General features: G+C 39.8%; 1 protein-coding gene across 1 annotated transcript in view; it reads right to left on the minus strand.

The window, feature by feature from the left end:
• Positions 1-19,361: 19,361 nt before the first annotated feature.
• hmcn2 (hemicentin 2) overlaps positions 19,362-27,426 on the minus strand; it is a 47,696-nt gene continuing 39,631 nt past the window's right edge. Inside the window, exons 64-81 of the mRNA XM_042421574.1 lie at positions 27,209-27,343; positions 26,922-27,112; positions 26,136-26,217; positions 25,652-25,822; positions 25,355-25,507; positions 24,984-25,121; positions 24,411-24,532; positions 24,041-24,281; positions 23,895-23,954; positions 23,667-23,786; positions 23,347-23,481; positions 23,029-23,148; positions 22,672-22,797; positions 21,904-22,032; positions 21,483-21,776; positions 21,244-21,363; positions 21,026-21,152; positions 19,362-20,887 (exon numbers count right to left, since the gene is read on the minus strand). Coding sequence (XP_042277508.1) covers positions 20,509-20,887; positions 21,026-21,152; positions 21,244-21,363; positions 21,483-21,776; positions 21,904-22,032; positions 22,672-22,797; positions 23,029-23,148; positions 23,347-23,481; positions 23,667-23,786; positions 23,895-23,954; positions 24,041-24,281; positions 24,411-24,532; positions 24,984-25,121; positions 25,355-25,507; positions 25,652-25,822; positions 26,136-26,217; positions 26,922-27,112; positions 27,209-27,343 — 2,843 coding nt within the window. The 3' untranslated portion in view covers positions 19,362-20,508. The remainder of the gene's footprint in view (positions 20,888-21,025; positions 21,153-21,243; positions 21,364-21,482; positions 21,777-21,903; positions 22,033-22,671; positions 22,798-23,028; positions 23,149-23,346; positions 23,482-23,666; positions 23,787-23,894; positions 23,955-24,040; positions 24,282-24,410; positions 24,533-24,983; positions 25,122-25,354; positions 25,508-25,651; positions 25,823-26,135; positions 26,218-26,921; positions 27,113-27,208; positions 27,344-27,426) is intronic.

Raw genomic sequence — 27,426 nt, forward strand, 5'->3', positions numbered from 1 at the left:
GTTTGTGACTCTCTGTGTGGATTATGTCAGCAGCATATTTGACCTACTTTTTCTGCTCAATGACCATCGCTTGTGCAAATACAAAGAAGTCCCTACAAAACTGTTGAACTGTAGAGACTACTGCGTATGACAAATTCAATGCAATATGTACTGCCCACTAGGTGCCTAATGTTCTTGGTACACTATGTTCTGAAATTGTGATACAAATACATTAAATTACGATGCCAACAGGGCATCCTTAGCAGAGAAAGTTTGAATCTGCGTGTCACACTTGGAGCTAATGGCTCCGTTATGTGAATATGGTCATCCCACATGTTTATGTGACAGGTTTGTTTTTATAGCAGAAGGAGTCATTCTTATAATGTCATCTTTTTGGCACCATCAAATCTTCATGGACATTTATTAGGCAAAAATATAATTTTTGAACAAGTCATCCTCCAAGTAAGGTATGAAATGGAGTAAAGTCAGGTCAGTGCAGGAACTGGAGCCTCTTTCTCTCTGTTGTCAGCCACTGGCCTGTGGAGAACAAGGTGCATTCTGTAGCTGTATATTTAGGTTTAGGTCTGCTAGCTTTAATGACTGATGTCCTGGGGAAAGGACAACCTAGGGAATGATTGTCACGGCACCCCGGCTCAGGGTAGACCATAGCTCATTTCCCTGCTGTTTTATGGAATTACTGATGGCAGCAGGGACACCCCCAAGCCCACAGCTCAGCCCAACTTTTAACACTCTTACTATAGTGCTATACCAGACTGCCTGAAACTGACCCAAGTAGCATTAGAGAGGCATTGTTTGGAAGACACCATAAATTTCTGGACATCATAAATAGTCTGCAAAATTTGAATAGTGTAAGTGTTGAAAACCTAAACTGAGAAATTTTGGTGCAAATAATCTCATCAGAGAATACAGTATGTCTTTGTTCTTAATGGGACTCTATAGACTCTCAGGCCTGTGTGAGCAGTTCTGTTTGATAATTTCCTGTGTGAGGAAACCAATAGGAAGTACAGCAGTGCAAAAATAATACTTCCATTATGTATGAGGACTGGTCTTGGACTAGTATAGGTATCACTTAACATTTTCCGAAATGATTTTTGTGCAGTGATTACATTTTGCTTTATCACCTTATTGTAAATAGTATACATGACAGATGTAAACGCAAGACTGTACATCCAAACTTCACTTTCAGTAAGGATCTACAACACTAAGTATAAAACTTTAGTTTCAAGCACACCTGTATTCAATATTCCATAGATAAAAGGCATATAAAAAGCATCCACTGCGCATAATAGAATCATTCTCTTTGCCAATTAGCATCAAATAGAATAGGTCACTCTTGACTTGAAATTTTAGCACCCCAATCAGTATGATTCTAAAAGAACAGCATGGTGGGATGAATCTTTTGTCTTGCTTTCATCAAAAATCTGATTCCTGGCATCTTTGAGTACTTTATGTAATGAACAAGGGAAATACACTAATCAAAACTGATCCGTGAATTGTGTCTTTTGTTCTCAATTTTATCCATCTTTGCTTTTTATTTTTAAAAAATCTCACTTAATGAGCAGGTTTCCAAGTGAAAGCCATTGACCTGAAACTCCCAGGGAGTACTCGCTCCAGTTTATGTGACCAAATTCAGTCAAGTGTGGCCTTTTCCATCTCCGTGTTACAACAAACCATGTGTTTGTGTGACCGTGCCATAAATATTGAATCTGCTGCATGTGAACAATAAATCTTAACTGTTTTGCAAAGACTTTAAATATATTAGGCTAATCAGTTACTCTGTTAATTGGCTCAGGATTACAACACACCTTTTAATATATTCCTTTTAGCCCCTGGCTTTTTAGTGTACTGGTATTGGGTGGAAAAAAAACATCACTAAGGGTGTTGAGCCAACATAAGCCTCCAGAATAGCTTCAGTGTTCCTCTGCATAGATTATGCAGGTGTTTTGATGAAGGTGTGGAGTGCTGTCTAACACGGTGGTCCAAAATCAACCATAAGCGTTCAGTAGGGTTGAGACTGTGATTTTACACACATTATTCAGGTTTTCCCTTCAATTTGTTACCCACGGAGACAAATAAATAAAATAAAACCAACAAAGGCCATTGCTGTGTGGCATTTAACAAACTATTTTTGTGAAGCTTTTGGGGACTGAATGCTGGCAGGCTGAGCCAATGCCTTCTTCCCAAATACCCACTACCATGAGTTCCTGCCACCATACAGACCAAGACTGATGTGCATTTGATAGGCTTTGACAACTTGTGAAATCAGACATTTTCAAGTTGTCAACTGGATCATTGACCTCGAACAGCTGACAAAACACTTAATCCCAGCGGCAAATGTTGGCAAATTCCTCAATACCTCAACTTAATGTAATACTATGAAAATAACTGTATAAGAAAAATAATCATCTATTATACAGTGGAAAATATCACAGATTAATATTAAGAAAGCAGAAGTATAACTGTTTAAATGATGTAACATCCTGTGTAGTGATTAACAACATATTCAGGCCTCCAACAATAACAGTGGATTTTATGCCTTTTTTAATTGGTCTCTTTCATCTAATATATTTACCAGTGATTGCTGACCACCTGAATACAAACACCTGGCAAATACAACATGCTCACATGATATTTCCACATTTAACAAGTTGATGGGGATCATATAAACACACCATTAAACAAGTGACTGGCATGCAGTGGATTTTGGGTTCGATGCACAATCTGAACAAAAGGGGCCAGCATTTCTAGGCTGCGTCTCTCTGAGCATGGGGAATTGGACAAGTTTGTTCTGTAACGATATATTAGTTCATGAAATTCAGATTTCAAATGAAGCATGATGCACAAGTAAAGTTTTGAGCCATGCTAGCAGCATGGTTTTATGGATAGTAGTTGGCCTATTTGAATTGAATGGATTGCCATGAAATTTTGTATAGACATTCATGGTTGCCAGAGGATGAATCCTAATGATTTTATCACAGTTTTTCTGCTGCGTCACTATGAGGTTGGCTTAACAACTATGGATTTGTTAGGCTACAGATATTCATGTCCCCCTTAGGATGAGGGGGGACTTTTGCAATCACCTGACTTTTCACCTAGCATTATCATCAGGTCAAAGTTTAATTTTGTACACAACTTTGGTTTAAGACTAAATATTTGCTAAACTAATCACATTCCCATTGGAAGAAGGCTCTGGGACGAAACGCGTAAGCGTTTTTCTATTGTAATGTGAGCTAAATAAACAAGTGAAATGTTATTATTTTGTCCTCCTTGAAAAGAAAATTTGAGATGTGCTACCTTTTTATATTTTTGGAACATGCTCACTGGATCTTGGGTTTAGCACTCCACTGATAATCTCATTGTTGAAGCGCAACCTCCTTCTCCAATTCAGACATTCCCATTAGCTTTGGCTGTACTAGTGCTAATTAGCAATATTAGCATGCTAACATCCTAAACTAAGATGGTAAACATCAGCATGTTAGCATTGTCATTGTGAGCTTGTTAGCATGCTCGTTAGCGACATTAGCATTGAGCTCAAGTCACTCTCTCTACAGGCACATAGAGCCACTAGCATGGCTGTAGACTCTCATTGTAATTCACATCTACAATATGGTAATTTGACCTCAAATGATAGACAAATAGTTGATTTAGTCCTAGCACTGTCAGTTCTGTATGAATGTAATTCATTGGTAAGAGCAATGGAATCCCTCCCGGATGAAATTTGTTGTAAAATGCTCAATGCTCAATAAATTCCTTTGATCCTGAAATCCTAAAACTGGCAGTTGGTCATACACCAGTTAAGGTTAAGTTGTTAATATGAGACTCTATGACTGAGTATACCTGTTTCTATGACTAAGCTAATGTTCATAACATTCTTGTTCCAAGTATGGTATCCCTCTCAGACTGAATGAGCAACCTGTATCAATTTACAGAAGGCTCAGCTGCCAGCTACCTTCACTGCATGTGCAAATGGTCCTTTTGATATAGTAGAGGGAAAACAAACTCAATACTGGCACTAAAAAATAGCCATTTTTGCTGACATCAAAATGCAATCTTAACTATGCATTTAATTTTGGAATAAGTGATGTCTTAATTAAGTTTTGAGGTAGACTTCAAGTTTATCCAAGTTATTCTAACCAGGTTATAATATTGACATGCATCAACATGCTTCTTGCAGTAACCGTCCAAGAATTATTCATGCATGGACACCCGGCCAGCATTTTTGTTCAGTATTATTTGTGAATCAAGTGACCTAAATGTTCAGTGTACTTTAGAAGGCCGTATGTAAGAGATTTTATGAGTATAATATGGTTACATAGGGAGAAACAGACCACACAGCCAGTAGAGCTATACTTTGAAGCTTCAGACTGTTTGTCTTGGATCCTTCTTGCTCAAATAAGCAAAGTTTTGTTTTAGTACTTTTCTGCCACCTTAGTGCACAGTAGCTTCCTAAAATAGGCCTACCAGAACCAGACTTCCCTCATATGCAGATTTGCAGCACAAATCACCTCTGTTAAACTTGTAAGGACCTTCGTGACTGTGCCACATCCACAAATATGCAAACAATCAACTGGCATTCAATAATTTCCATGAAGACATTAAAGACGGGACTGTTTTGAATTGTTTTGTAGTACAACTTTCCACCGTCAGTAGCCTCACCTTTTTTATGAGGTGTTTTACATAATTCATCTCAGTAGGAAGAGAATGCAGATTAGATGTTCCATTTACTGTCCCTGAGGTGATCTTTGTTAGACAACAGCTTACAAATCATTTGTTATGGTTTCCTCTGTGAAAACAGTAGTTAATCAGTCGCCGGAGGGCTTTGGCTGTTTCAATGTCAAAAACAGAAGGGAATCATTCTGCTTTGAAGGAAGACCTACTTGCTCCATTTGCCTCTGTGTTTTGATTACTTCTCCATGTGTGAAGAGGAAGTCCTTGACTGACCACGGGGCTTTCCATGCAGGACGGCAAAACCTCATAACACATCAGTGTCATCTATTACAACTCTGCTGGTAGAAGGATGGTAGAATCACCTGAAGGCTCAAAGCCGAATGAACATTCATCTTTGAAACGACTGCAAAGCCAAGTTATTGTAGTGCTGAATTCCCAAACCGTTACCTGATGGATTAGCCCTTTTCCTGTGCCGCTTTCCAGTCATTCTACTTCATGGGTCACCCCCAGACAAAAACCCCACTTTACAGGGAGGTGGAAAAAGAGTAGCAGAAAATGGGGGCCAAGCGGGTAGTTGTGGTGAGCTAAAATTGCAGACTAAAGCATATCTCCCAATAACAGAGCCCAGAGGATGGAAGAGGATTCCTCCTTGTGTTATTGTTTCCCATGTTCTTCCACCCCCAGTAATATTTTCCAGATTAAAGCATGCTCCCTGCCCTTACTCCAAAGACAGACCCCCAATTTCACAGGAGAAAACCAAAGGAACCACAGAATGGGAGTTGTATTTTCCACTGCACGAGATAATGTGTTGCAAATTGTGTTGCGCCTGCATTCAGCTGCCAAAGTAGAGAATTATTTCGATCTTTCACGGATCATTCATTAAAAGAATCAATGTCTGCTGGAGACTGAAACAATAATTAAATATCATCAGACTTTCAGAAATGATCTATTGATGGAGAACTGACGATATCTTCCTTAGTTTATTAGATTCTACAGCTTACAGTGACGTTATATGATTTCAAGTTATATAGTTAATGAGTAGATGCCTTCGGAAAGATTTTTATAAGGGTCTTATACCATCTGGCTGCAAAATGTTTACAGCTATAACCTAAACATGGCTTAAGTGGAGCAGTGAGGCATTTCCTGGACCACATCAGAAAACTAGACAAGCTTAATAGTCCCACACTTCTGAACAAACACATGTGTACAGTTAGTATCCTCTCAGCGCAAGCTGCTCACAGAGGCCAGTGTTGAGCTCATAATTTGGCAGAGTGTCTGCAGGCTCTTTGTACTGTAAGGTCAGACTACAACAGAAGACCAGCTCTGCACTCCCACTTTGAACACCAGCAATCTTTGTCTGTTTAGTTTGGAAATGTACCTTGGAAACTTTCTGTACACGTAAGCTGGTCTTTCAGTTCCACCTCTTCGGTTCCAGCCATGATTATGAAAGAGATGACCCTTGGATTTTATTTACCTGGTTAGATCATTGAGCTGAATAGAGAAGATGCATGGACAAAACTACAGCAGTAATTGATTGTTTGGGTTCCACTTGAATGAAGGCCTGGGAAAGTTATCCTGATTCCCCCCAACTTTCCTGGTTGGAGCCCCTGGCAAATGCATGTTCATCTGTGTAAGACATAATGTGAAACTGGGGTCAAATCTGAAGCGTGCACTGTTCACTACTGAAACCTCTGTGCCACTGGCTCCCTGCAGATGGGTGTGTGCAGCGCCCATTTGAGAGTGTCAATTGTTTAATTTCCTCCACGTGGCAGAGCACTTAGTCATAATTATTGTCCATTTGACAGATCGTTAATGTCACATGTCATTGGTGAGGACTCGACGATGGGACATAAAATGCCTGCTGAAACTATTCAAAAGTTACATTCATCCGGTAACACCATTCAAATGAAACATTTTATTGGTTTCCCTTCGTAAAACTGGCAGCCAGTTTCACTTTGGAACAATAGGGTGCCTGTCGATTGAATTGTCTCATCAGTAAAACTTTATAACATTAGCTGTTCCTCCAGCGCAATCAGGCAGATTTCTTTTCCAAAAGCCCCGTTCCTGTACCCCTGCCTGGATGATCTTAAGGTAGTGGTTTGCTAAATATTCACTCAAAAGCTTTTTTGTTCTGCACATTGCTGTAGTCAGACACTTAATCAAGCCTTAGCTCTCATTTGTGTGGCTATTTATGGTAGATGCCATACTTGATTATAGCCCCATTTGTAGAGAAGAAGAACACAGTCTGTTAATTACCGAGTTACTCAATTACAGAGAAAACAACTGGAGACCCTTTACCTTGAAGATTATGTTAAGTTCTGAGCATTATGCTCATTTTAAATTACCTCTCTGTCTAAATACCTCAAATAAAAAGAGAATAACAACAGTTACCTAATGTTTGTCTGTCATAACGTCCATGTACCTCAAGCAAATATTTAGTCTTGACAGTTTTGCCAGTATTTAGTCAGCTATTTCCACTGGCCGGGCTAAGCATTACATATTAAAAGGCCAAAGCCCCAGACAGACATTATTACACTAGTCTGTCTGTCCAGTCTGCCCAGATGATGTAAATGGTGTTGAGTGTTATATCAACATACAACCTTAAATGTTTACAGCAGATTTATCTTTAATGTGATTAGGCACAAGGCCAGATTGGCTAATTTACTGACTCTAGATTCAGTCCAAAGTTTGCATCCTCTCTGCTTATGTCTATATATTACGCAGATAATGTTGGACCTCTGCCATCAAACCTTACACAATCCTCTACACTGGCTGAATATCCCTATTGTGATATAAATGAATTATTATCTACTGTATGTTTTACAGCTACTTCACAAACCACAGTCAGTGTATTCCCAGGCACTTAAATAACCTGTTATTGCCAACTCTCTGTAGCAACCTGATTTATTAAGCATTCTTAAACCCAGCTTCCTCTTTTCCTTTGAGGTAAGGATTCTTACACATCAAGCTGACAGTCAGTTTGGCCACATTTGACTGACAATCACTTGTAGTTTTTGTAGTCTGTCCAACATTGTTGGCTTTAGATGGTCCCTATCAGTAGCTGTTTGACATATTCAGCATGCTGAGTTAGAGTCAGAGGAAATCGCTGAGAATGAGCTGTCTGACTGGCTGTTCCTTTTCCTTTGCATGTGCCTTTTCTTCTTCCACATGCAAAACACCATGGACTGACACACCAGTCCAAAGCAAAGCAAACCTCGGTGAGGAAGCGTTTCAGACACTACCCAGAGCAGAAGAAAAACACTGTTCAGTGTGGAAAAAACTACTTTTCCCTCCACCACATGTGTCTGGTTTAAAAAAAATTGTTTGACTTATGACATTGTGATCTTACATCAGATTCCTAAAATAATGCTAGAATTTAACTTTCAGTGAAAGCAAGAGAAGTAAACAACAGTGCTCCTAGTGATATTCAGTAGAGTTAGTGCATTTATAATATAGAATTTACACAGCCTGAAAGTCAACATTAGTATAAAGGCAAACATAAATGTAAATACATACAGTAAACAGCAATCACATGTTTTTTTCTTTCTTTTTTCCTGTGGTAAAAGAACCCCTGACTTCACTGTGTTCCCCCCACATTTGAAACCAGACCTACACTCATGCATTGTAAACATGTCAGTGGCAGTTGTTAATGTCAATGTATTTTGTGAATAAGCAAACATGCAAAAAAATATGTCTCAAGTTCTACTTTCTGTTTGTTTAAAGGTAGGCAAGAAAAAATACATGTGGTCCATGCACACTATGCTGTGATATATCAGTTTTGGTCATAACAGTGGCAGTAGGTTGCAGGGATAATATAGACATTTTTGTAGATAAAAAAATTTAAAATGCCTAAAAATTCTCAAGAACAGAATGTTCTTGCCGGTCTGTGTAAAGTTAACAAAGGCTAGTACTAGAAATATGCTATGTCTGTGCCATGAGATTTTGATTTGAAGCCTGACGTTTTTTGTGCCTGCTTTTAATACTTCTTGCTCACAAAAGTTAACAAAAAACACTTAATACACTTTATAGGAATTGTTGTTTTTGAGAGTGATTCTTGCATTCCCATTCTCAATATTCTTTTGACAGATAACAGCCTCACTGCTTTGTAATCTTCTCTCTTTTCCTGTGCATCTAAACTGTTGGCATGTGGTAGCTAATCTTTAACCTGTAGAGTGCTATAAAGTTAGCCCGCAATGACTATAATGTTATGAGTATAAAATGTGAGAGTTTATACCTACAGTAAGTAGTGTAAGTTGTTACGACCTATTGCCCCTATCCTTGGAGTTGCCATAGGGGTCACAGACAGCACGTTTGAACCTCGGCCCTGAACAATGAAGCCGGAGAGCTGATGGAAAAGTCATCTCCAGTGAGACAGATTTTATTGCTTTCCAGGCTTGCTGTCCTCTATGAGGTCATTTTAGTGGAATGTACCAGAGTGTAAAGTAAAAGTCAGGTCAGAGTACTTGACCTGTTTGTTTTTAGTCTTACACTTAAAACTTTCCGTTTCTTTAAACATGCAGAAAATCAGCTTGAATTTCTTTACTCTCAGCCTTACTGGAGCTGGAACTCTGTACTAACCAGCATGGAGCTTGTAAAAGAACAAGGCTTGTGTCAGCATCCGTGGTGTATATTAAAAGAATGCAGAAGACTCTGCTTCAGGAAAGCCTTCATTGCAAAATGAAAACCAATTAGGGTAGTAAAGTTGTCGGAGATGGTACAGCGAGCTTTGGCAAAAACAGTTCTGTATCAGGTTTTACAGACTGATCAAAGTCTGCCAGTTTTCTGTGTGAAATATGACAATTTGGACTTGTGGCAATCTACTTCGCTGTAAATTCCGTACAGTTTACAGTTTTGTTTTGTTCTCAGTAATGAGTAAAACGGGGAACAATGTCTCTCTGGACCTTTTAAAAGTCTCCTGATAAGAATCATAGTCTGCTTTTGCTGCTTGAGCAAAGGTGAGATTTGCGGCAGACTGGCTTAACTAGTGCTCACAACTCTGCCAAAGTTTCTGATCCAGTGATTTTCAAACTAAGCCAGTGATATGGGAGGAAAAGTGCTTACAATATAATTTACCAAGTTGGGATGTACTGACTAACTCTGGAATATATTATAATAACATAAACTGTTTGTCCCCAAGATGCATCTGTGGTAACTTGATTTTCTGACCAATCCAGAAGATCCAAGAATCCAGATTAGGTAACTCCAAATATTAGACTAATATTTTATTGATTTTGCCTTTTTATAAGGGACAAAAACATTACTTTTACTTTTGAGGCTTGTCTCACAGCAGAGGCTGAATATTTTATGTGGAATTCATATTTTAAGTCACATTTTGTGCCACAGCACCTGTTATACGGCAACGAGTCAACCCTCTGAAAATTATGCCTACTTCTCTGATTTTCTGAAATTAGGACAAATCATCTGAAACTACATGAAAACAGTGTTGAAGGTTTTCGGTTTCTGACAAAAAAAATTTTTTCCCTTCAGTCCCTGTATGGTGTGTGGTTGTACAAGGCTTGCCATGTCTCAACCACGGTGGCAAAGCCAAGCCTAGACTTTGTTCCCCTAAATGACTGACTGTATGTCCTAAACCTACACTGCAGCTCATTTGTGGTAATTTCTGTTTTGGAAGGATGCTGCTCATCCAAGTTTTGATCAAAACTTTAGATTTCACCAACAGATGTGAATAGTTTGCCAGATAACATATTGCACATGCCAAATGTTCCACAATTATTGAGGTGTAATTCACTCAAGCGCTTGCTCCTCAGCTGCTCTGGTGGCTGCAAATATGATCAAACAAATGGCTTTACCTGGAGTGTGCAGTGTCTTGACATGTATAAAGGGGACACAGTAAATACATTGTGTGCAGCTGTAAAAAGGACTTGCTTACACACTTTGTGCAATAGAGTGTGTCTCCCTTTTCAAATGATCCTCTGGTGCTTACAATTGATGGGCTGACCCTGATAGATGATAGAGTTGATGAAAGCTTCTCGGCACTAGCCATAGCTATTCGCTGGTCTTTTTAAAATATAAAATTCCAACATCATTTCCTGAGTGTCTTGATTTATTATCCACAGCTGACTTCCATTTATGATTACTTTTTTTTGCAGCTCATGTCTGTGGTCACTTATCTCCAAGGGTTATTTGCAACAACAAAGAAACAGCAAAGCAGTTACAGTTTGTTGCCTGGGACAGTACAGCCATGAATTGTTATGTCTCATTCTAAAGTCATGGGCATTTGTTGGCTCAGTCTGTGTTGTAGAATGTAGAGAGGACAAGCTAAATATAAGTATGTATTGGATTTCAAGAAGCATGAAATGGTCAGTGCTGAGAGGAAAGCACACTGTAGCAGTGCTCCACAGGATGTCGCAGGGCACTACTGGTTGTGATGGATGGCATTCAGCCCCCCACCCCCAGTACCACCCCATTTCCTGGGGTCACACCACTGGAGGTCACGTCTCTCTGGAAGCCAGCCACCAGCGTTCTCAATTCCAGGAAGAAAAACTCTGATCTAATACATCCTAGACACTCATAAACTGTCAAACGGAGCCAAAGCAGAAAATGTGAATGTTGGACTGACGATAACTTAATGATGATTCTGCCAAGACAAACAGCGTTCATAGCGTGGGATGCTGTCTTTTGGTTTCCTCCAAAATTTCTGCTAAAAAATATACCACACTGACTAAGTCTTAGAAGTGGTAAAACATGTCTTTATTGGACTCCTTTTTAGTTTTACCATAAAGGCTCATTCTTTTGTTGTGAGGTAATTCTGTGTTTGTAGTTATATAGACGGTATATCCTGATGTCAGCCTGCAATTCGCTCTATGTTCCCTTCACAGATATGTGGATCTGTTTAGTGTCTGACTTCTTATCAGAAGCTGGAAATAACCGGTTGCAGCTACAGCTGTTATGGTGCATAAATAGAATCTTTGAAGATTATTACTGTATCTAATCCTTAAGCATAAATACGTATACAATATTATGAACAATACCTTCTATAATTGATTTAAAATCTTTGTTAATATCTGAAATGCAGCCTCCTGTTGATGAGATTTGACATCTCCTCTTGAGTCGAATCATTACTCAACAGGTCATTCAAAGTCATGACCACAGTTACTCCATAGCCACTGTGTGGGAGGATCAAGACACTGCCAGGGCCGTTTTTGGCTTTCCCTTTACCTCTGTGTCTCTCTGCTATTTATGACTATGATATTTCCATCTCTACTCTGCTGCCTGTGCCATTCCAGAGCTGTGAATGAGGTGTTGGGAGTGTTGTACTAAGCCAGTTTCAACTTGCTGGTGTTGATGTATTGAAGGTATTTGTGTATTAAATCTTATCTTGAAAATGAGAAACACTAGTGTCACAAACGTCTGCAGATCCTAGAACAGCTGTCAACAACACTTAAAGGGAACAACTTGAACTTTAAAAAGTCATTTTACTGCTCTGTGATTACAGACGTAGGCTAGCAAGGCATCTGGTTGAAAACAGGGAACACAAGTGTGGTTCATGTTTTTTCAAGTTTAGAGCATGGGTTCTGTCTTTTCTCTGTTTTACATACAGTGCATGGTCTATTCTTTTAAAGCAGCATAAATCTGTTGGATATCTGTGAAATATCTACGAAAGGTCTTTTGCCATTTACCCAGATAGCGATCCTTGATTTTCACTGCTATTCTCAGACGCTGCATCTCTATAACAAAGACCCCACCCGAGAGTTTAAATCTGAAAAATGATATTCATGGAACAGTTTATCTTCTACATAACATGGTCTTATTTTATCTTGCGGTGTAGCATGTGGCTCGTCGCCACAGTGGTATTTTTGTAGATAGCCTACGGTGCTCACCTTGCTGTAACTGCCTCTAGCTTTGGCGTGAGAAAGTACTTCTTTACTACCAGTTCTACACAGCATGGGTTGTGTCTGAGAGTAATCACTGGAGCAAGATTGACAATTACCTGTCCACCAGGGCAGTAAATCTCAGCAGAGTGATTAGTGAACAACTGCAGGTCTGGCAAATGGAGGCTTTGGACCCACTAATGGAGGAGGCACGAAATATCCTGAGGGGGCAGCAAACTTGCTTGCTCTGCCAAATGTTTAGCACGGTGGTGGAGGGGGAAGTTGCAGAGCTGCTGATGCAATGATCATATTATCAGGAGCTTATTCATTTACTCGAACCTGCTGTAACTGATTTTTTGGTCACATGGAGGCGTCAGAAACAAGCTGTAAAAGCAACATGACATATTTTCACCCTGTTCAATTTGTGTCCACCTAATGAAATATTCCCTCTCCTTTTACTTCTGTTTTACTCACCACCAACATCAAGGGGAAATATCTGACTCTTCGCTGCTAAATGCTTCATTATGCTCACCAGCTAGTCGCTAACTTTGACTGTCTGCTGTTGTGCACTGGACAAGTAGCTGACAGATGGCTTTTAGAGCTATTTTGATGAAAACAGCTGGCGTCTGAAAACTGTGCTGACTAAATTTGGTGAGAGCAAACCAAAACATTAAAGTTGCTGGCCAGAAAACCAAAACTGTGAGCTCAAATTCTATATAAAACTCTGTAAAGCTGAGGGGAACTGCAGAGACGGGTGATAATTATGTGTGGGTTCGTCACTATGAGCAACCCTTTACTTATTACACATAGAATTTTGAGCCATTGTCAATATAAAAGTATGTATTATAGCAGCTTTAGATTGTTTTTGTTTATAGTTTTATTCAGTTTCAGGTTTTAATGTAATTCAGTTTGCACACTAGTTATGTATGCTTAATTTTCTCAATGTACTTCAGTATTTGCAACTACTGCTACCAGTATATTGTCATTAACTTTCTTGAACCTTTTTATATAATAGATTTTATGCATTTAAGCCTGCAAAGTCATTTTGCTTGGAATAAAAAGTGAGAGTGTGAGGAAAAAGAAAATCTGGCATCAGTGGGTCTGCCGTAATTCCTGGGCCGATGTGAATGATATTAACTGTAAAACCGAACCCAAAACAGTAGCTTTGAGACTTTATGGAATGCAACCAAAAAGCTGTGTGGGTTCTCTCTCTTTTTTCAGTAGTGGTAGTCTTTTTACCTCTTTCCATCCGTTGCTACAAAATGTTAGGATTTGATACTAGTCTCTTTTTTCCCCCCATCTGCAGTCCCAGGGAGTAATGGAAGGAAGCAGGGCTTGGCTGGCGGACTGGGAAGCAGGATGGATGGAACTACTGTGGTAAGCGTTGTGGTGATGAAGTCAGTGTCTGGCTCACATTAAAACTCAACCAGGCGCATGTACTCGCACAACAGCTACATCTCAGCCAACATGTTTAGAACACATGAAAGTCTTACCATGCATATCGACAAGCTGGTTTAGTTCTGCATCTCCTGTCTGCAGGTATTTATAATGAGGGAGAATTGAGGATGGTTGGCAGAGCGAGATTGTCCCAGTAACAGTCAGTGATGATATCACTGGCTGCACATTCTACAGACAGTCATATTAAGTCTTCTACAGGGCTGTAAAAGGTTAACACCGGTCCAAAACTCATTGATGTTTTTGGCAAGCTATTCCCTTACGTGTGCAGGAAATATTGTCAAGCTGGCTGAAAAGAATGATGTCAAGGAATATACCACACAGTGTGATTGTTTTTTATTACCCCACTGAGAGGGGCGATAGCTTGGAGGGGAGTTCTTCATTTAAGCAGTATTTCATGTTGGTACAGGCGTTTGTGCATATTGCCATGAGCTCATGCACACTCTGACACCTCTGACCCAGATATGAGCCTCTACCAATTTTCAGACCAAATATTCAAATATTTGGTCAAACAAAAAAAATACAGTAGTGCAATCGAGAACACAAAGGTAAAAAGTCAGGGAACATGCATTACAAATGATCTTTCTGTTTTTAACACACAAATTAACCCAGATGAACATTTGCGTGCCATTTCTGAATGGTCCAAACTTCTGTGGGTTTTCACTTACTTTTTAAGATTTTTATATATGTATATTTCACCGCTGCTATGGCGACAAGTAAATATTACCATCTCATCCTTTTTCATCTGTGCACAAGTAATTTCCAGTGGGGCATAGGGTAATGCTCTGGGTAAGAACATGCTGCATACGTTGATTATCACATTTATTGGCAGTACAGCCATATGGGGAGAGAAACTTAATATGTCATCTGGAAAATACGCTACACTTTCATAAATTTCTCTCCACACTTGAGTGTAATGTTGACAAAGTGTGTGCTAGCAAATTCTATTAATGGTTTTTAAACTTGTTGCCAACATCATCAACTGCAGTGTGCAGCCTGATTACATTTACATTTTTGGCATTAAGCGGGCCTCATCCTGTGCGAATTAATAAGGAGGCATGGCTCGAGCACAAGCACACGCAGAGGGGACGTAGTACTGTTGAAGGGAATAGACCAGTCTAACTAGTACTCAAAACTCCGCTTTACCTTCAGTAACTGATTCTATGCAAGAGAAATGATTCAAAACTCGACATTTTTAACAATCCGGCAATAAAATAAAACTGTCCTGTATGACCTTGCTTGTGGAGTCTTGTCAAGCTGTCCACATCCTCCCCTACTGCTTCACCATTAACTTTAGTCACCACATCATAATTACTCATCCTTCCCACACAAAGTTACAGACAGTATAAGCCTCTGTCGTTGAAGCATTACTCATGTTCATTACTGGTTCCAGCTGAAAAAAAGAGTTTGTGTTCTTTTTCAGTCTTTGTGCTGTGTCAAAGAAAAATATTTGGGAAATTTAATTCAACTTCTTGGTTGAACAAAAACTGACCTCATGTAATGATTTTATGACGTAAGTTAATAAAATCATGTTAGTATTGTTGTAACTTGGCCTATCTGTGGCTGTTGCATGACAACAGATAATTAACGATGCTTAAAAGACACCCACCATCCAAATTCAAAACACTCGAGTGTAGCATGCTGCAGTATCACTTATAAACTGATGGACTGATCTTCTAATATGTTTACCAGCATTAGACTATAAACTGTTGGATTACCTGGATTAATTGATTGTTTTGGCCCAATTGTTGGCAGCACACAAAATTGATAAATTATCACCTCATAAAGTTGTTAATGTCAAAAGTGTTCGCAAACAGCTGCATATTTATGCATCCAGCAGATACGGAACACATTATCACCCGACCAAGTCCAACATTACTTCTCCTTTTAGCTCAGTTTTGGATTTTCACCAACTCCTGATGGGAATATCTGACTCTTCAGCTGCCAAACGCTCCACGTTACCTTGTCGCTCACTTTATGTGTCTCTCCTGCCTGGTGCAAAGCAGGTAGTGTACAATAGGTTTAGCAGAACATTTTTGCTACAAAGAGCTGCCTGCTGTGTTTGGGAACAATGTGAGACTGAACCAAAACAGTAAAGTTGTGGGCCATAAAGCCAAAACAATGCGCTGAAAGATGCCAAATAGCTCCATAAACAGAATTACGTGGTATTTCTCTGTGGGTTAGTCGGCACGAGTGACACCTTTCCCATCATGCATACGAATTTGAGTCATTGTTCATAATAAAAATATTGATTAGTGCTGTTTTACGTCTTTAGTGTTTTGTGATGCTGGGAAACAATGACTGATTTGGCCTCTAAAGGCGCATTAGATCAGGCAGAATCTAGGACATTGTGAAATGTTTGACAAAACTTTGACTTGAAGCATTCTTTTGTTTGCAGGTTTAATTTGTTCATGATGGTTATGGTCTGAGCTCCATTGCTTATACCTACTAACAGGCAGTGGTGTTGTGCTCATTAGTGAGCGGAGCACAGCGAGTCCCCATTTCTCCTGACATCCTGACTGTGTAAAGCAGTAGGGGAGATGGTACTGGTAGCCATCGCTCAGCCTTAAGCATTCATTTCCACTAATGCTTTGTGTTTTATAGTAAAGGGGAAAAGGCCTCAAGTCTGCCTTACACTATATTGCACATGTTGCTGGGAATTGTGAAAGTTTACGAAACCTTAATGAATGACTCGCTTCCAGTTTGGTGTGCAGTCCTGCTGTTTTTCTCAGAAAGTGATGTTGTTTCTTTTTCTTTTTTTTTTTCTTTTTTTTGTTGTTTTAATGTTATATGCTACCACTACTCGTTCTATTTACATGTATCTGTTGAAGTCTTAATGGTACTGCTGCTTTATTTATTCTCATGGTTCAGAAATATTAAAGATGCAGCACAGATTGCTTTAATTAGCTTCACATGTACCATAGTTGAAAAGAATTACGTTTAATAGCTGTTTGTTTAGAAACAGGCCTTTCAGGAAGTTGTTCTTGGGGTCATTACTTCCATGGAAAAAATGATGTTAAACTGTTTATGGTCTATATTACAAAAAAGATTTAAATATTTAGTAAATTAATTTTGTTATGTGATGATAGCATCATATGATGGAGGTTTTTACATTTGTACAGCTGGTCAAAACTATGGTAGCTGACCAGTATTTGATAAATTACTAACAATGAGTACCATGTAAACATCCACTCACTAATGTCAACTGTCCATTCACAGTGACCAGTAACTTCTGTCTTCCAAGATGACCACATCACCAAAACAGCAAAAAGCAAAACAACCCCAGGCAGCCTCCCACACACACACACACAACACCGGTGTCAACAATCACAAACACTCAGCTCAGCTCAGCTCAGGCCGCCTTGACCCTCTCTATTACTCATATCCAGGAAATGAACTGCAAAAAAATGTATTACAGATGAGATGCATCAACTTTTCAACCTTGTCAGTTACATGGCAACAGTGCCAAACGTAAACTAATCCCATATAAAGGTGTTTACGTAGGTCAGTTTTGTAGTCACTTCTCTGCCAACAGCCACGTGTCTGTTTATAAGTGGGGTAATGTTGAAGCAGTAGATTGAACTGCTCTGCTTTATTTTTGTTTTTCTCCTTAAGTCTAACTTAGTTATTACAACCAGCAGCATAATGTATGACAGTGATGACAGCTAAGAGACCAGCAATACCCAGCACTGAAAGCAAAGCAGTTCTGAAAGTCAGTCTAAAAATTAAGAGAACAATCTAAAACCTGCTCCATCTGCTGAGCAGCTGAGGTATTACTTGAGCTAACTACCATAGATTTACTCCAGATTACATGTACCCAAAGTGAACAAAAAACATCATTTTAAAAGACTGTTGATTTGAGGCACTTTATAACATCAGATTTCAGTCTTATTTTTAGGCTTAACAGTGATGGTACCTATTCATGTTGTGCCAAATTTATCAACGTTCATGGATTTTGTGATACTTTTCATAAGGTAGTAGATATCCCCCTTTTAGATTTCTAGTTGTAGTGCATTGTGGCAGTGTTGTAAATCACTGAGCAGTGCTGTGTTATAGTATTCCCTCCTGATGATTTTGTCTATAAACAATTTCTCAGTTGAATTTCCAGATAATTACTATATCATGATACACAACATATCAATATTATGATATACAATATACATAATCCACAACAGATTTTATCCATCCGTCCATTTTTATCACCCACTTCTACTACCTGTGTTCGCTGCAGTTTCAAGTCTTCAAGATTCAAGTTCTTGGAAACAGTAATGTATTTTTTCCCCCTTAAGTATCAGTTTTCCTTCTTTTTATTGTTCCTTGCTTTTCTGAGTATAAATCCTTGCACTGGAGATGATGGATCTGGTGTGGAGTTTCATATAACCCCCACCTCCCTTCAGTGATGACCAGCCAGTAGAAGTTACGAGTGCAGCAGCAAGGACTAGGTCAGAGACGCGACCGATTTCTACTTGATTGAAGGCAAATGTTTTGTGTTTGTGCACTCATGCTTTTGTTGTTATTAGATTGGACTGCTGCAATGTTTCCTCACCTTCCTTCCTCGACCTTTTACCAAAGCATATCAAATGTTTTCAGATTGATTTCTTACCTTTAGATACAGCTATTAGTTTTACATTAATTCAGCTTCATTCTCCTGTTACTGATATGACTAAAATCACTGTTACTGTTTACTGTTAAGTATGGTTCAATCAGAGTAAATCTATGGTAATCTTTAAACTACTGTAGTTACTGTAGTGCATTTACATATCCATGAACAGGGTCATGGTTTTTCACTTGTTGACTCACTCATACCAGAAAAAAAAGTATTAATGGAGTATTAATGGTAGGAGAACAAACAGTTGTTTTAGTAAGATGAAGATATTTTGAAGATGAAGAAAGATGTGATTGTCAATATTAGAATAATTAAATGTAGTTGAACCAAACAAGTCTTAAAAGCATACAAATATGCAATGCTATATTTATCACGAGCAGCTGAGCTACTGTATTTATGTTATTGTTCACTCAACACACTGAAGAAACAGATAACAATAAGCGACACATATAAGTAGAGAAAATAGTCAGACAGAGTGAGAAAGATTATTTTGGGTTTCTGTTAAAGTAAGCTGCAGTAAAAATAATAAAAGCTTGTTCATACGATGCCATGAAGATTTTGCTTGCATACAGTTCATGTTCACTGTCAGATTGATATCTAATCTTAGGATTAATCTGTTATTTACTAATGTTGGGGCACATTTTTGTTAAAATATTATTGTCAGCTACAAAATGCTGTTTGACAAATGTTAGTTCAGGTTCTACAATATAATAAAGGTTAAATTAGAACTGCAGAAGGGTAATAACATAGACATTTACAAAAGTGTTGTCCATTTTATTTCTACAAATATGAGACACTCATTTACAGCAACAAGGATTTATTTGTTCAATCTGTAAGAGTAGGGCAAACATTTTACTGCACTTCTGATGCAACTTCCTTCCTCAGGTTTGTATATTGACAGCACAAGATTGATTTTGTTAAATTATTCCAAAGGTGGAAATGAAAATATGACAATGTTGTGTATGTTGTCATGGAAAGGCAGGAAAGGCGTTTGTAGCTAACGCCTCACTGCACAAACTCTTAAGTGCAGTCAAACTCTGTGATCAGTGTCTCTTAACTGCCTGAAAACATTCTTGTTTTTACTTGTAACAGCAGCACCAGTTGTATCACTGCCTCAGTGAAGGCAATGGTATCCACTTAGACACTCGAGTACATTCAGAAAGGCACCTTTAAACTTTTTTACATGATAAAAAAAAATATATAAAAGAGTACAAAAACACTTTAGATAAAACACTGTCACACTTATGTTTTCACAACATAAATAGCTACAAGCCACTGTTACAGGTTCGTCATTACAAACATGACAGAAGGTTGTTTGAATCAGTGACGTGTTGAAGTGGCTTAAATAAATTAAAATAAGGGGGGAAACCGAAATCCTGCAATTGTTTGTCAAAACATACAATTTCATTGCTGTTGAAAAAACTGGCTTATACCTCCAAATGAGGGCTGCAAACACATTTTCATATGAGAATACATATGACCCAGAATTAGATATTCATCATCTGAAACTAACACACACACATACTAAATGATACTAGAACATTAACATTTCTGATAGTTTCTGATGGATAGTAAATAACTTCAGTGCTTGGTTGACAAATTAATTACACTTTTCCAGACTGCATTTTCTGTATACGACATATTGATTAAAAAGAGGCACTCTAGGCATTTTCCCCAGATAAGGTTTCTGGTCAAAAGATGAACAAGATAATTAGTTCATCCAGCATGTGTCAGTCACTTCTCATCCTGGATATTTTCAGTCACAGATTAGGGTACACATCTTCATGAAATCCACTGATTGACCATGTCCTCTTTATCTTGTATTTTAGAGCTTCTTTGCAGGATCTAATGTGTCCAAGGCACAGGGTTTTGGTGTAATTGCCTTGTGGTTAAGAAGCACCCAGAGGCCACTGGGAGGCAGAGTCATCTGTAAAGCAGCACAGCAGCTCAGTAGGGGTACGTTGAGATGGAGATGTAGATGATGAAGATGCTCTGGTAGGTAATGCGGCCCTGCAGCGAGATGGTGGTGGCCTGCACCTTGAGTCGCACTAGTCCTGGTCTGTCAAGCACCCGCAGTGTGAAGATTATTCCCCTGCCTGCTTCATCTCTGATGCCAAACACACGGCCCACCATACCCACCTCCGATTCTTGCTCGAGTATGGTAAAGGATGTACGATCTTGTAGGACACCTGACTCTGAGAAAGCTGACAGTCGTACTACGTTGTGATTGGCTGGTATGCCTGAGGGAAGAGTGAGCAGCTTGTACTGCAGGAGCAGAGGAGAGCCTCCTGTGGCGCAGTCCAGAGAACAAGGCCTATAGCATGTCCTTTAAAAGATCAACATGAAGGAGGAAAGTGTCACCATCACATCAGCATTAAAATATCTTCTAGCGGCTAATATTTGCATGCCTGCAGTATCTTAAGCCTAATATTTGTGTTTAAACAATGTAGAACATGCAGTTTACCCTGGACTTCTGCCACTCTGGTAGGATGCAGGGCAGGGCGTATCCAGGCACTGGTATCCTCCTCTGGTGTTAAAACACATCTGATTGTGTCCACATTGAATGCCTTGTTCTACACACTCATCGATATCTAATGGTAGAGAAAAGGAATAAGAGGTTAGCTGTAATAACAGAAGCAAGTACGAAAGTTATGTAGTTAGGAACAGTTTAGTGAAACTCACCTTTACAGCTCCTGCCGTTGGGTAACAGCTGGTAACCTTGGGGACACGAGCATTGGAAACTGCCAATTGTGTTTCGACACTCATGTTGGCACGGCTTCCTGAGCAGACACTCATCCACATCTGTGCAGAGAATAACAAGATGGTAAATGTGAGACTCAGGAATCTTATTGAAATAAAGGCTGATGTTTTTGAATGCTGTATATGACTTATTTGTAAAACTACTGTTGATGCACACTCACCAACACATGTGCCGTCTCTGTTGGTGTATCCTACAGGGCAGCTCTGTCTGGTAATGCGGGATACTCCATGAGAACGAGACAGGATTGGCCTGCCTAGAGATGACACTAGTTGTGGACGAAGTCTTGCCCTCACTCTGGTCCCATTGGTGAAGGTTTGTCCTCTCTCCAACCCCGCACAAGAACGCCCATCCCCAAGCAGCACAGTACCAGGGGGACAAAGGCACCTGAAGCTGCCGGGCACATTGCGGCACTGGTAGGCACAAGGGTTTGGCATCTGAAGGCATTCATCAATGTCTGAAAGGTAAAACAAAACTCTAATTAATTCATTATAATGAGTCCCCATTAGTTCATTCATTCATTAGTCCCCATTAGATTCTCGTTAGTGCAGTGTATTATGAAACAGACACAGCAAATGTCCTACCCAGACATGGGAGGCCCACTCCCTGGGTTCGGTAACCCCTGGGACACACACAGCCATAACCTCCGATTGTGTTCTGACAGATCTGAGTGTAGCGACACATGTGACTTCCATCCTGACACTCGTCAATATCTGAAAAATACGCAGTCGACAAAAGCATATCAACTTAATCAAATTTTGGAAATGAGTTTCATTTTTAAAAATCAATATAACTGATACCATATTACCAAAACGCTTAATAGTAACAAATGAACCATGGTAAAGATGTTTTTAAGCCTCCATCGCATGCTTGTGGTGTTATTAGGACTAAAGAGTTTCTTAAAATTAAGACCACATTACTATAAACTTTGTTACATCCTGTTATAAAAAAGATCTCGGTTTCTTCAGTCAGAGGTGTTCTCTTTGTTCTAATTAATAGTCTTTTTAAAAAAGCTTCCTTTGCTTCCTTTGTGAAGGAGAAGCAGTGACCTCTCGCTATTTAGTGCCTTTGAGCAATCCAGCAGGTTTCCTTTGAAATCTGACCTGGTGTTACACGTCAAATGCAGTGTAGACGGTTGGTGGAGGCTGCCAATGTTATCAACATTGGTGATATCGTCATTTCCCAAAAGGCAAAAAAACAAAAGAATCATTGTCGTCATCTTTGAAGTTCTCTCACTCCAATGTCATGCTAATGTCTCAAAATGAATGTAGTAATGATTTATGTCTCCTCATATGCTACCATTTAACACCTTCTAAATAAATAAAGAAAAGAAAAGTATAACAGTCACTAACCCATGCAGGCTCCATTCTCTGATTTGGTCATGCCAGCTGGACAGCTGTCAAAACACTGGTATCCTCCCTCTGTGTTACGGCATTGCTGGTGAGCTGGGCACACATTTCTCATGCACTCATTGATGTCTGTAAAAGTGCAACCATTACAGCAGAGCTGTTATTGATTGTCAATTATCCCCTGGCTGAAAAAGTGTTCCAGATGTGCTCATAAGGTTTATTAAACAATAAACAGAATTCAGTTATTTAGTTTCAAACAGTTTCATAAATCTAACAAGCCTTGATTTGAAAATTTGAATTTCCATGACTTTTGTATGCTCTTTCGGACCTGTGGAAGTCTAACTATGTTAGCTGACTGACCAATGCAGCGGTGTCCTGACAGCTGGTATCCAGGGTGGCAGATGCAACGGTACGAGCCCAGAGTGTTGAGACACTGATGCTGACATGGGGAGAGAGCGGACTCTTGGCACTCATCCACATCTGAAACACACGATTTGACACATCTGGTTTCATCAATCTACCATGGACATCAATTGTATAAATGTGTATAAGATAAGAAACAACATTTATCTTTATTGATTACTGCAGGAGTAAATAATTTGATTCAACAGGGAAAGGGAAAGAATAACTTAATCTCTGTTAAACTATCTGCTCAACATTTGGTTAACAGTGACTTGCCTTCACAGCTGGTTCCTGTGATGCTGGGCTTAAATCCTGGTCCACATTTGGCCTGGCAGCGATATGTGCCCAATGTGTTGACACATTGCTGGTTGTAGTGGCACATGTGGGAGCCCTGGGCACACTCATCAATATCTGCATGATATTAAAAATGTAGTTAGCCAAAGGCTGAGGTTACATGGGGGAACGGGGATAGAGGCTTAAAGAAAGATTAAGTTGTATATAGTACCTGCTACTTAATATTTTCCATCGGGACATTAACAGAGTTTGTCTGGTAATTAATCACACAAATTCCAGCGAGTGTGTTGTTTTTGTCTCACCTTGGCATGTGTTGGTGTCTGTGGAGATGGTAAAGCCAGAGGGACAGGTACAGGAAAATCCTCCCATGATGTTATTACACGAGTGAGAGCAGGGAGACTGCAGTGCACACTCGTCCTCATCTAATAACAACATATTTAATCACAATAATAAAACTGGTACAGTGACAACTGCCCAAATATAAATGTTGCCAAAAGATAAATGAGGCAGAAAAAGGGAAAGCAGCATACCAGCACAGTAGGAGGCCGTGTCAAGAATGAAACCTTTAGGGCATGTTTCTCCATAACCGTCTGCAAATAGAAAAGTTCAGTCAGTGTTACATGTTTCAACATTCAAGTCCAGCATGTGATGCTGAAGTTTTATTTCTTGTAGAAACCTGGTATATGAAGGCTGGCAGTGATATGGAAGTCCAAAGTGAGAGTGAACATGTTGTAAACGCTGTTCATCCCGGAGACATTCAGCAGCTGGAGCAGAGGGCCCTGGCGCTCCTCCTGGCCCTCATAAATAATGGTGTGATTGCAGCGCAGCACCATGGGGTTTCCTCCTCTCTGGTGGGTCTGCGATGACCACGAGTACAGCTGCCCTTGGCCCGTCTGCACATATGACTCGTCAAACTCCTACGGGAGGAGACAACAAATCAGGTCAGGGAGATTGAAGAAGAGCTCAAGTGTGTCAGTGACACATTCTCTGGAGAGATATGTTTGAGGTCTTTTAAATACACATTGTGATGACAGTAGTGAACAAACCTGTAGGCTCAGATGAGAAGTTGATAATGAAGGAGGAACAAATCCGTTAATTACGATGTCAATTAGTAAAACTCCCTCAGAATCCACACCTCTGGCGACATGGGTCAAACGAAGAATCTCCCCTGGTTAAAAAGATTAAAAAAGGTAAGATCATCATTCATTTACAAGCACAAGATAACATGCTGACATTGTTAAGAAATAATAGCTTTCATGAATGTCAGTGGTAGTAAGTGATGCCATCTGCTGGTTGTTTTGAAAACTACAAAAAGTGAAAGTAGTCATGGAGGGAATCACTGGTCACATAAAAACTTCTAAACTAAAGCCTTTCTTTTTAGTTTGTCTGTATGTCTGTATATTTTCTCTGCAGTCACTCAACATTGTTTATACAAAACTTGGTATGAATGCATCAATAAAGTATCTACCTGCCTGCATGATTTTATTATCAGTATTTTAATCTCCTAACAGGTGAGCAACAGGCCTGTCTCCCAACCACTTTCTTAAGATTTGCATCACCATAAAATAAAAGACATTCACATATGAATGATGTGCACACATGTATAAAACTGATCTTACCAGACTCAAACTCCAGCTGAGACTCTTGTCTGAATTGGCCCTGAGTGAAGGAGTAACCGTTCTTGGCTCCTCCGTTCTGCAGCACAGTGGTCCAGTAGATGGGAGCAAACACAGACACCAGCACCCGGAGCAAGGGACCTACAACAGAACAGCATCAATAAGCTCCTGACCTGTTACAGCACAATAGAAATACAGTATGTGCAGGTTACAAGATTAAAAGCGTATTCCACAAAAAATGTCATAAAAGAAACCAAAAACTGAATTCACTCTACCTGAATTCACCTTCATCACTTACAGTGTTTAGTGACTTTGTTGTAAATAAACAGGCAAATAAGACATTAACCTGGGTGATGTAATGTGCGACAACTCACCCACACTGGGAGGGATGTTGTCTAGGCGGGCCTGCAGAGTGCTGCTGCCCTCTTCCATATTATCTGTAATGTTGGCCTCCAGGAAGGACACTCCAAACTCTCTCTCATTCACCATTCCTATCAGGCTGCCTCTGGTCTTGCGAGGAGTTTCACCTTTCACCAACAACCACACCACATGAGTCGATACATTTACATTTAATGCCATATCCCTGTACATACCAAAAAGCATGCGTTGTATTTATGGGAGATGTCCTTTTCAAATCATATCTACAAATTAAATGAGAAAGTCAGTCCTACCTGGACAGAGACCGGCTTGACATTTCCTAGAGTCGATACTGGGGCCGCTGCATGATCGGCCACCATTGACTGGTTCTGGGTTGTTGCATAGTCTGATCCGTTCTTGGAAACCTTGTCCACAGGTACTACTACAGGGGCCCCACTCCTCCCAGTTAGAGTAGCCTCCATTGACTGAGTCACAGAGAAAAGAAGAGAAGTTTTGGTTCTTAGTAGCTCATTTGCAGAAATAGTGTGTATATAACCAAGACAACCCTCAATGACCTTACGATAATGTCTTCTCTAAGGGAGAAGGAAAAGGAGAAAATCAAAGAAGAGACACAGAGAAATCAAAACTTCCATCAAATGAAAGAAATATGCTAAATTAGTTATTTGAAATAGTTCTTAGACAGGGAAGCCAGGCTGTGTGAGAGGTCCAATGTGTTACTAATGTGTTATTAATTTCATTCCCTATTACAATGTGTGTAATTATAAAGACAGAACTCACTCTGAACCTTGAGAGTAATGGTCCTCTCAGCTGTTCCAGCTTCACTCTCAGCCACACACTGGTATTCCCCTTCATCTGCAGCCTGTAGATCAAACAGGTAGACGAGGAGAGTTTGATTTAATTGGCACTCTGAGGAACAATTATCCTCTCTGCCAAAAACCTTCAGGACAAAACTGCGTCTTAGATCACATATAATTTTTATGATAAAAGAATGCTGACTTTATAGTAGAAAAACTGACAATTTCCACTGGGCAGTCAAGAGTTTATCCCATTGAATTCTTTGTCATAATAGATATTGTTGGGCTAGAGAAAGGAAATTTCACATTAGAGCGCTCTGTGGGAAGGACAGTCATCTGTCTGTGAGAAAGTCTCAGCTGCAGGCTGTGCAATTACAGCAGCAGTTAGATACATAACAAGGTTATGGGCAAAGGAAAGGAGGGCAGAGTCTGGGAACATCCAGCTCTCTCTGTTCGTCTCCTCCCTCTGTTGCTAATGCTGTTAGCCTCTCCGACTGAAGCGCTTCCAATCTGATTTAGGTGGGAGCAGGACGCTGCAGGACAGTCACACACTGTTCCTCCACCCAAGGGGACTGCAGATGAAGCTTGGTTTGGCTGAATACTGTTCCATTGTTCTCCAAAACAAGAAACATTTGTTGATATAAGTAGTTTGCTCAAGGGGGCTAAATAATTCAAACTTGAGTGACTTAGTATAACAAAACTTGTCTAGAGAGAGGGTAACTGCTGCAACATGAAAGAACTAAAGGGGTAAAGTGAAATTTGTATTTACAGTGATGCTGTAAATGACCAAGGATCCGTTGTGAAGTGTTTGCATCCGGAGGGAGCGGAGAACTGGTTTCCCATTTCGGAGCCAGCGAAGGGCTGGGCTGGGGTCTCCATGGACTGGACAGTCGAGCACAGCAGAGCCACCCTGGATGACTGTCTGAGACATGTGGGCTTCACCTTTCAACACTGGAGGCTCTGAAGAAACAGCACATATTTATAAAATGGCAAACATCAAGTTGATGTCACTATCTGTAGAAAGTTACATTTATGGTCCCCTGTCAAGAAGCTCACCTCTGATGCGGACAAATGAGAGCGCTCGGATGGAGCCCACACTGTTTTCTGCTATACACACGTATGTCCCGGCATCAGTCATAGTAATGTTCTCAATGATGACTGAGCTCCTGCCGGCATCATCTACAGTTGCACCTGGAGCATATTTGATAAATCAGTGCCAACTGAATCAACATGGTTGCATCAGGAAGAACATGGTTCAATTTTAACTCACAATA

The sequence above is a fragment of the Thunnus maccoyii genome, chromosome 9, assembly GCF_910596095.1.
Source record: "Thunnus maccoyii chromosome 9, fThuMac1.1, whole genome shotgun sequence".
Taxonomy (NCBI): domain Eukaryota; kingdom Metazoa; phylum Chordata; class Actinopteri; order Scombriformes; family Scombridae; genus Thunnus; species Thunnus maccoyii.